The following is a 9,866-nucleotide window of genomic DNA, read 5'->3' as shown; positions in this document are numbered from 1 at the left end:
TCCTCCAGATTATAGGAGTCTTAGAGCATAAATATTAGATTATTTTAAATGAAGTAATGTCGATATCAACCTTTGTCCAAAGCCAGCATGCCCTCCAGACTGGACTGCTGCAGCTCTCTTCTGGCTCCAGAAAGTGCCATTAGAGCTTTCCATCTGATTCAGAATGTAGCCGCTCAACTGATCTGCAACCAACCAAAACAGCCATGTCTCATCCTTCTACACAGGTTACCTTTTATGGCTCGAAAACCTACCTAATCAGACTAGATCTTGACTTCCCAATCTGTGACCCCCTCCCCTTCCCAGCACTGTGGTGAGAGCTGGCACTTGTAAAACAGATCACAATTTAAGCTCAGAAGATAAAAGCCGGGTGTCAGCTGAAGTTTCTGCAGTTGTAAAAGCTCAGTGGTAAACACTTTGTGGTGGTGCAGGCTTAAGGCGGTACAAACTCGGTGGCTGGAAATTGGTGGTAATAGTTTAAGGTCGTGTACCCCATGACAGCACTTACTCCCCTTGTGGCTGTGTTTCCCATAATGGCACTATATTTCAAGGATGACACTAATGACTCAGCATCTGTGCAGCTACTTGCATAACCCTATTGTGTGCACTAGCTGTAAGCGGCTGTGGATAAGAGTGTGGGCCAAATGGTCAAATGTAAAAATGTAATTATCTCATGCCAAGTTAAGCACAGTTGATATTTACTGTTAGATACTATCGTCATCATATTCACTCACCTATATTTATTGACAATCTGAAAAAATGAACAGTTACAGCAAAAAGGTAATTGCATGTACAAACTGTGATGAACATGGTTTCAGCACTGTATCTTGGGATTGTAAATCTGTCATTACCATACTCCATGAAGCTGCTGACAGTCCTCATAATTATATCGTTTGACTTCCTAGAGCTAATTTAAAACCTGTCCCTTAGTAATTGGTAAGATTCCCAAGACTACATGATGAAGCTTGCATATGTTGAGGGGGGGGGGGGGAGTGCAGGCGCAGGGCATTGGATGTCACTGTCTCATGTGCAGTTCATGCAATGCACTGAGGTGTTCTGTGGCTGTAGTGAGGTGTGATGTGAATGTTGTAGGTATGCTGTCGATGTTGTACAATTGTTGTGCTTGTATTGACATGTTCTGTATTGTAGACATGCTGTAGATACTGTGAGAGGTTCTGTAGCTGTTACATATATTGTGAGGTGTATTGTACACATTGTACATGTGCTGTAGATGTAGTCACATTTGCTGTATATGGTGTAGATTTGCTGTATACGTAGGGAGATGTGCTATAGTTTCTGTAGCTGCTGTGAGGCAGACAAGCCTCTTCCTTCATCATGCCCACTGCAGACAGCAGTAAGGTACATTACCTGAGACTAATTATGGCTATAAGGCACTGTACATTACCGGAGAGTAATTATGACTGTAAGGTACATTACCTGAGAGCAACTATGACTGTAAGGTACATTACCTGAGAGTGATTAAGACCCCCTTCTGTGAGATTCCCCCATGCCTTAATAGGCCTAATTTAGCGCCACTAGCTCAGTGTTCTGGCGTTTTCCTCCCTCTCATTATAAAGCCAGGCGTATGATGGAGGGCCAGAGGAAGAAGTGAATACTCTCCACAATCACCCTAAAGTGTAACTGTCACCCTGTTTTCTCTCTGTTTTTGTAATGTGTTCTCTTTGTGCATAGCTATACAAACTAAAACACATACACACACTTACACACGAACCCATACCCATACACACAAAGCTCACACATACACACAAAGTGGTGAGTATGCATTTGGCTCCACCTAACTAAAAAGTAAACATGGACATTCTCATGGCTCTTGCTGCACTGTAGGACATTATCATCAGCTTTTATCGATTTACCAGTTGTTGGATTTTAAATACATTCTTTCTGAGGTCCAAACGCCTGTTGTTATCCAAAGACGATTATAGTCATCTATTGCATGAGTGGAGATACAAGAGAATCCTATCAAGTCAAGTCTGTTCAATCTGCTCACCCATGGCTGAATTTGTACCAAGGTGCCATAAAGGGACAGATTGTAAAAGATTTTGTTTGTCTTTAACTTTCATCTGCAGGGTCAGCACATAGGCACAGGTTATGATGGCCTCACAGAGCACAGATTCAGATTTCTTATCACTTTCTTTCCACTAAAGGCAGCCTTTTCAGTGTTTCTGTACTATTATTCTAGGGGAGATTAATTTCAGTGTCCTGCTTCTCTTAGTGTCAAAGTCACAGAGTTCCTCCAACCAACAGTAACTGTCCTCTGCCAGCAACAAGCCAGGTCTGCCCTCAATAGGAGAGAAGGTACTGTATAACTTCAGTCTCCTCCCTCATCATTATAACCATTAGGTCATTAAAGACTACAGACCTGTCAGTGACAGGCCAAGCCTGCCCCCTGTGGGGCACAGGAGGTTACTGCAGTATTCTTCCCTGCCATGAAAACCAGTGGCAGAGAGCTCACCTTGTGGCAGTCCTGAATCTGTTTTTTTGAATGTCTGGCTGAAATAGAAGGGTAAAAATGACCCACCCATTAAAAGATAATTCCTTTTTTCTTGATTGCATATAATGTGATAGCTTTATGTGCACTTCCAACAGAGTCAGATAATTTATTTACTCTACTGACTTTAAGGAAAAATCAATGTTTCTCAGTCTGTCTTTGCTATAATCAAAAAGGCTAAATTTGGGTTATTATTATTATTATGCATATCTCTTGACAGAATATATATCTTGACAGAACTAAGCCAAAAGGGATTCACTGATGGTTCAGAATAGTGCAATGATCGCACTATAACTTAACCATTAATCAGCACTGCATTCATTGCATGCACTGTGGCGTAATTCAAAATCAAATTCATACTTAAATTTCCATCAAGCCTCCAGACTAGTGAATCGATATCCAGGGTGGTTATCAGTATAATGGTAGCGTTCTCTGTCTCCCCCGTTTTTTGGTCATGGGCCACCATTGGAAAATACAGTCTACTGATTGAAACTGCTAAAGCTTAAGAGTAGAAATGAGTACTGAGACATAAGACCTACCAGCAACATGCCACACCTGCCCCCAGCAGGACAAAGTGAGTATTCCAGGCACAGACCGGCAGAGAGCTGCCAGGAAGTGATCAGAACCCGATGGACAGTGAAGCCCATATGCACAGCAGTGCCTCCTGCTGCCCTGCTCTGGAGCAGCGTGCTGTCTGAGCATTAGCAACAGGTTGTGCTCTGTAAGCAATCCCTCTGCAGCAATGACATTGTTATCAGAAAGACCCCCCCTGCTGTTACATACCTAAAATCAATAGAAAAACAAGTGTCTCTTTCAGTCGAAACCAGCCATAAACATCCTGATCCCAGCACGCTGTATATTTTAAGCTCAGCGGGAGGATGTATTCATTTCCTCATCAGATCTGATTTTCCTTTGAGCCATAAAAGCGTCTGCTAACTGTAACAGCAGGGGAGTAAGTCGTATCCAAATTCCTACCAAAAAAAAAAACTACTACCTTAATGTCACTGATACATTCTGACGCTCCAACAACATGAAAGCAACATGGTGAGAGCATCGTGGGCCTCCTGGGCTTCGCCACCATGTTTTCAATCAGACAGACTACAGAGACCCATCTGCTCTGCCTCTCTTGGCCTCCTTATCAATATTTATCTTTTTAATATACATTCAGTAATATATTTATCACAGCAGCATCCCCAGATGATCCCTTTCAGTTCATCGGCTTTTATTTGCCGTGGCAGTCTGTGTAGTCAAACTGTCACAGGATACGGCACAAGGTGCTATTTCTGGAGGAAATCCAAAAAACAGTAATAATGGAAAAGTGAAATTGAGAAAAAAAATGTAATCATTATTTCCGACTCTTTGCTAAATACGAGGGGGAGAGACTGGTGTTGGTAAAGATGTCTTATGTCTATGACAGTGCAGTGATGAGATAGGTTAGGGGGGCTTTATTCTCTGTCATTCAGCCATACAGTGGTGAGAGAGAGGTCATTGCCTTTAGTGAAATCCACTGTTGTCCCAGAGGTACGCAGAAGGATCTCTGATGCTCAAAGCAAACAGACATCTCCTATTGTGTATGCACGTAAGTATTACTCCACATGTGCAATTTTAAATCAGTACTGGTCCGTCAACATTACTGCAAGATCAGTAGCCATGTCTCAGAACTCTGGGTTGTGTTGTGAGCACAACATTGTCCTGTATACATTCATGTCAAACTCTTTTGTAGACAAGCTCTATTCTTTTTTTTGATGCCTGCCTCTGTTTGCTGAAAGAAGGTGTGTGTGTCTTTGTATGGGAAGGTTCAGATTACAAATAAGTGTAGGGTGTTTTTTGATTGACAGTGGAATAAATCAACAGGAATCGCAATTTCAGGCATCAACAGCTTCAATCCACTTTAGCTCACGCTTGCATGTCACTTTTAATTTTTCAGATACTATCAGCTTTAGTTTAGCATGTACCCATGCAGTGAGTGCTCCCATGGAAATTTCACCAGGAGTATCCCTGCATGGTCACTGACTCACTGACTTGGCACTGACTGAGTATGGCACTGACTGAATTAAAGGCTATCACTTTAAGAAGTGTGTTAGTGCTTTCTTCTTTCACTAATGAATGTTATCAGATTAAGAGATACACTTAATCTGACTCAGTATTTCCACTCTAACCTTGTACGGATCAATCCAACTTTCACCCCTCGATCACTTTCTAGTTACCATGGTGCCTGGCAGTGATTGGACAGGGTCATTAAAGGGGTCACATTCCTGGCATAGCCATTGGTCCAGTGTTTGTGTGTTTTCTGGGAGATCTGCCATTCTGCCATTATCAGTTACTGACATGAGGGTCAAAGTCCCCATAGAAACAGAGGAAGAGCACTCACAGCCAGAACACACATGCATAAAGGACATTCACACCATACACACACTGCATTTACACATACGTACACACTCTGCCTATTGGCCTTTCTGTGGCCTGATTGGGTTTTGTCCTATGGACAAATAACTATAGTTCTGATAAGTGTTCACACCTGATGGTTTAATAACATCCCAAAAAGCTGAACCTGACAGTACACCAGTTTACTAAAATCTAAGAATAATTTGTGAATATGTGAACGCCACATCTACTGCTTGAGACCTACATTCATATTCTGTAGTGGTTAATAAACGTGGTCATATATTTGCTGACATCAATGCCAGCGTGTTTATGAATTTAGTATCCCATAAAAACTATCAGAATTATCTGTGTGAATCTGGATAAACCTCGTTAGAGTGAGACGCTTGCTGAGCTTGTGGCCCCTCCCTTTTTTACAAGCTACACTTTATACTTATTAAACACCTTTGTCTGTGTGTCGCTCAGACCAGTACAGTCCTGTGTTCATCCCTCAACCGCCAGCAGTCTACAGCTTAGCACACAACACAGGTGAGTTTCACTGAGGGTCGCTCAGCACAGAGTCACTACTATAAAAATGTGTGATTGAAATGATATATTATTATACAATACTTTTGATTAGATTAATTGATTGTGTAGATTGACCTATGTTGATGACTAACTGTCAGAGCTGATTACTGTAATAATAGATTTATGTAAACTGGTAGTTGGAAAGGAAGTTGTGAACATTAATAATAATAGTAGCTTGGTATTTGATTATTTCTGTTGGCTTTTGAGAGAGGCTTTGTTCCCTCAGCGCTTCTGTTGCTTTCAGAGGTTGTGATGACGTTAGTACAATGTTAAAGAGATGTTAGGAAAGCTTTGCGTGTCTGTAAGACTGAAGAGAATTGGGGCCCTTCTGTGGAGAGGTGTTGGACAGTGGGGCAGAGAGGTGTGGGGTTGAATAGTAGAATAGCATGGGGCAGTGGGGCAGAGTGGTGTGAGGCAGTGGGGCTGAATGGTGTGAGGCAGTGGGGTAGAATGGTGTGGTGCAGTAGGGTAGAGTGGTGTGGGGCAGTGGGTAGAATGGTTTGGGGCAGTGGGTAGAATGGTGTGGGGCATGAATGGTAGAATGGTGTGAGGATGAATGGTAGAATGGTGTGAGGCAGTGAGGTAGACAGGAGCTTTGATGGATCCTACACTATATGCAGCTTGTGTGGGGTGAAGGAAGGGCAGGGGTCAGAGTATGCAGTGGCCGTCTGAATGGGCTGCCTGTGTCCTTTGACATGAAGTAAAACAAATCTCCTTTCGCCACAGTGTCCAGGATGCTGAGGGGTATTCTGCTCATCCTGGCTGCGGCTGGTAGGACTCCATGCGTCTTTTCATTTATATATATATATATATATATATATACACTGTATATTTCACAAGTGACTTTCTGCTGCTTTCTACACCTGCTTTCTGTTACCACTATCTCCCAATGCTTTCCAGTGTTTTTCTCTCTGCTCGCTTTACACTGCTGCACTCTCCACTTTATTTTCCCCAAAATCCTGTTATAAAAAGCATGCTAGTGGGTTTCCCAAATGTTGATCTGTGAACGGCTGTCTGCTTCTGTGTCCAGGTCTCCACGCATTGCCCCTGCCGAACAATGTGCTCGGCTCAGTCCGGGTCCAGAGCCCTGTTCCGGTGGAGGCACGAAGGCAGGGCACCCAGCCTTCACGCGCACATATTGTGGACCTGCGATCAGGCCTGCCCCAGAACTACGTCAGCGAGATGGACCGGAGGGTGGGCGACTGTACGTTTAAGCCCTTCACTAATGATATGTGTGCGTGAGTGTATTTGAATGCGTATGCATTGTGTGTGTGTGTGTGTGTGTGTGTGTGTGTGTGTGTGTGTGTGTGTGTGTGTGTGTATGCGTGCACGCGTGCGTGATAAAAACAGTGCGTCTCTTCCTCTCACTGACTCTCCTCAGACTATGTCCCTCCATCCACTGACCAATTCAGACAAGGCACACAGAACTCCCGGGCGGTCCTGGTGGACCTGAGATCTGGGCTGCAGAAACCCGCTGTGGGAGAGATGCAAAGGAACCTGGGACCCGGTGAGCTCATGGGCGTGACAGGGTGGGGCAGGGAGGGGTGGGAAAGATGGCTCTGTGTTACGATATTGGCAGTGCTTCTCTATGTCACAGTAGCAACTGTGTCTCTGTGCTGTATAACAATAGTGACTGTGTGTATGTACTGTGTTAGTGCAGTGACTTTGCCTCTGTGCTATATTACAGCGGGGGTGGCAGTGTAGCATAGTGGTTAAGGATTAGGACTCATAACCAAAAGGTTGCTAGTTTGATTCCTACTGTAAATATCTAGCTGTATAAATGAGTAATATTGTTAAAAAAAAAAAAAAAACTCTAACCAATGTAAGTGACTCTGGATAGGAGCATCTGCTTTACATTACATTATATTATTGGCATTTAGCAGACACTCTTATCCAGAGTGACTAACATCAATTACAGGTTTTTATGGGTTTTATAGGTTTTTATGTTATCCATTAATACAGCTGGATATTTACTGAGGCAATTGTGGGTTAAGTACCTTGCCTAAGGGTACAGCAGCAGCACCCCCGTGGAGAATCGAACCAGCAACCGTTTGGTTACAAGTACTTCTCCTTAACCGATATGCTACACTGCTAAATGTCAATAATGTTATGTAATGTAACAGTGGTGAATTTATCACCATACGGTGTGACATTGGTGACTGTATCTCCATGCTGTGTTAAAGTAGTGACTGTTTCTCTCTGTGTTCAGTATATGTCCCCCCCTCCCTGGATGGTTTCAGGCAAGGTACCCAGAACTCCAGAGCCATTCTGGTGGACCCTAGAACTGGTCTTATGGTGGAGCCCATAGGAGAGATGGCAAGAACCAACTTACTGAATAGTGAGTGTTTTTGTGTTTGTTTGTGTACAGCATGCAGCAAAATATTCTTATCAGCTGTACCGATATAGCCAGTATTGTGGTTCTGTGTGTTTCAGGTGAGTCAAGAGCAGCAATGCGCCCCCTAGAGTCCAAACAGAAATGTCAAGGCCATATCATCATGGAAAAATGCTATACCTTCTTCCCCAATTCCCAGACCTTCGAGCAAGCTGAGGTTCATATTGCCTTTCATTCACACACACATAGAAAACACACCCACACATTACTGAACACCAAACTGAAAAACTGCATAATGACTTTGTCTGAAACACTGAAAATACATAAGATTTGCGTACATACTCCTACACTGCTCCACCATAGCTACCAGTATACTCTAGAATGCATTTGTGAGGAAAGAAAACCAACTGAACAAGCTCTGTATCTGTTCTGAGAGAGTGTGTATGTGGATCTGTCAGTGTATCAGTGTGTCTATCCTGACAGAGTGTTTATACGTGTCCTGTAGGCAACCTGCCAACAGCTCTCTCCTGGGGGACACCTGGCCTCTGTGACAAGCTCTGACCTGCACACTCGCCTCATTTCTATGGTAACAGAGGCAAGCAATGGCCCTGTGCTGACCTGGCTGGGAGCAGCTCTGAAGGTCAGTCATGATTCCTCCCCCTCAGCTGCCAGTCACAGCATCCCAAATAATTAAACCTTCTTGTGGTGTGTGTCTGCCTGTGTCAATGCCTGTGTGTGTATCTGTGTGTGTGCCTTACAGGTGGATAAATTTCAGTGGATAGATGGCTCGCCCTGGAGCTATAGCGACTGGATGCCTGGATATCCCAGCACACGGAAGGACAGTGAGAAATGTGTGGAGATGTTCCGCATCGGTGAGACTTTCCCCGTGTTTATGAGAGCTGAACAGATTACATAACCTCACAGAGTCAGTCAGCATTATGAAACAGTACATTTAAGTCTACAGATTCATTAACAGTTACAAATTGCCCTCACAGCAATCTGCATTTACAGCTTGGGTTTATCACACCTGAGCACAGATACTGTAATCAAAGCACAATGATAAAACTGTGATCGGCATGTCCTCAGGGAAGCTGGGCAGAGTTCAGCATGCCTGGCTTTGAAGTGAACATTGAACAATAGATATTGATTATTGTTGAATCAAAGGACAAGCGGCCCAGCAAACATTTCTGCAAAACATCTGAGCAGCCATTTGGCACGAGGAGAGTGGACAGCAGTGGAGTTGCACACAAAATGGAGAAGCAGCAAAAAAACTGAAAATTGGGGCCAAGGCTTGAGAGATGAGTTTCCTGGTGTTTCCTGGTCGAAGGATGAGGTTCACCAGTCTGCAAAAGCTAACACTCGTTGTAGTAGGGTACAGAGGCGAGCGTGTGTGTCATGTGTGTAGGGTGTTGAGGAGTGTGAGCGTGTTGCGTATTGAGGAGGTCTGTGCGTGAATCTATCGGTGTCTCTTTACAGATGAGGGGTGGTGGAGTGCAGTTGACTGTGGACTCTCAAGAGCCTTCATCTGCTCCTACCCGCTTTCAGCCTGAAGACTTTAATCATCTCTCATTTTACATCAAAAACTGCCAATTTTGTATGAAATTGTTTTCCAATGATTATGCTTCCAGTGGATCATAATCTGCCTCATAATAAATGCAGTAAAATGTTGTAAAATGTGTTCTTGGTTTTGTTTTCAACATGAGACAGAAACAATTAAAAATGAATTATTGTTATTATCAGTAGTGGTAGTATTTATTGTCACATCAAAGCAAAACACTTCAAATAACCCTGTATGTTTTAACTGAACTTTCCACTTACAAATTAAAACCCAACTGTATACATACATACCCCAAAATGATTAATTTGAATGATAGCTTTAAGCTAGTTTGAATGAGTAAACTAATGATAGTTTGATTAAGTTCAGGGGTTTGAAATGTATGTGTGATTTGAAATGTAGTACTGTAAATTGATAATGAAAACAAGAGTTTTCTTAAGAATGTCCTATTAGGGTATCCGTAGTAAACTGATGATTCCCGGGCATTTGCTCAGAGCGGCGGTTCTTTCGTCCACTGATCTGTA

At 43.1% G+C, this 9,866-nt stretch overlaps 1 protein-coding gene across 1 annotated transcript; it reads left to right on the top strand.

Annotated features, from left to right (window-relative positions):
* The first annotated feature begins 4,049 nt into the window (after nucleotides 1-4,049).
* On the top strand, nucleotides 4,050-9,337 carry LOC118789208 (pulmonary surfactant-associated protein D-like). The gene is made up of 10 exons (XM_036545554.1): nucleotides 4,050-4,085; nucleotides 5,354-5,416; nucleotides 6,182-6,226; nucleotides 6,486-6,659; nucleotides 6,837-6,962; nucleotides 7,665-7,793; nucleotides 7,889-8,004; nucleotides 8,293-8,427; nucleotides 8,548-8,659; nucleotides 9,333-9,337. Exons 3-10 carry the CDS (start codon nucleotides 6,190-6,192, stop codon nucleotides 9,335-9,337), a joined length of 834 nt encoding a protein of 277 aa, XP_036401447.1. The 5' UTR covers nucleotides 4,050-4,085; nucleotides 5,354-5,416; nucleotides 6,182-6,189.
* The last annotated feature ends 529 nt before the right edge of the window (nucleotides 9,338-9,866 follow it).

This window comes from Megalops cyprinoides, chromosome 14 (genome assembly GCF_013368585.1).
Source record: "Megalops cyprinoides isolate fMegCyp1 chromosome 14, fMegCyp1.pri, whole genome shotgun sequence".
Taxonomy (NCBI): domain Eukaryota; kingdom Metazoa; phylum Chordata; class Actinopteri; order Elopiformes; family Megalopidae; genus Megalops; species Megalops cyprinoides.
This window is presented reverse-complemented; position numbering and strand designations above follow the sequence as displayed.

What these genes read in the sequence shown, in the direction of transcription:
- LOC118789208 (XM_036545554.1), top strand. Translation starts at nt 6,190, where the DNA reads ATGCTGAGGGGTATTCTGCTCATCCTGGCTGCGGCTG. An exon ending in GCTCATCCTGGCTGCGGCTG is followed by an intron (nt 6,227 to 6,485) that starts GTAGGACTCCAT and finishes TTCTGTGTCCAG; the next exon opens with GTCTCCACGCATTGCCCCTG. An exon ending in GGCTGGGAGCAGCTCTGAAG is followed by an intron (nt 8,428 to 8,547) that starts GTCAGTCATGAT and finishes TGTGCCTTACAG; the next exon opens with GTGGATAAATTTCAGTGGAT.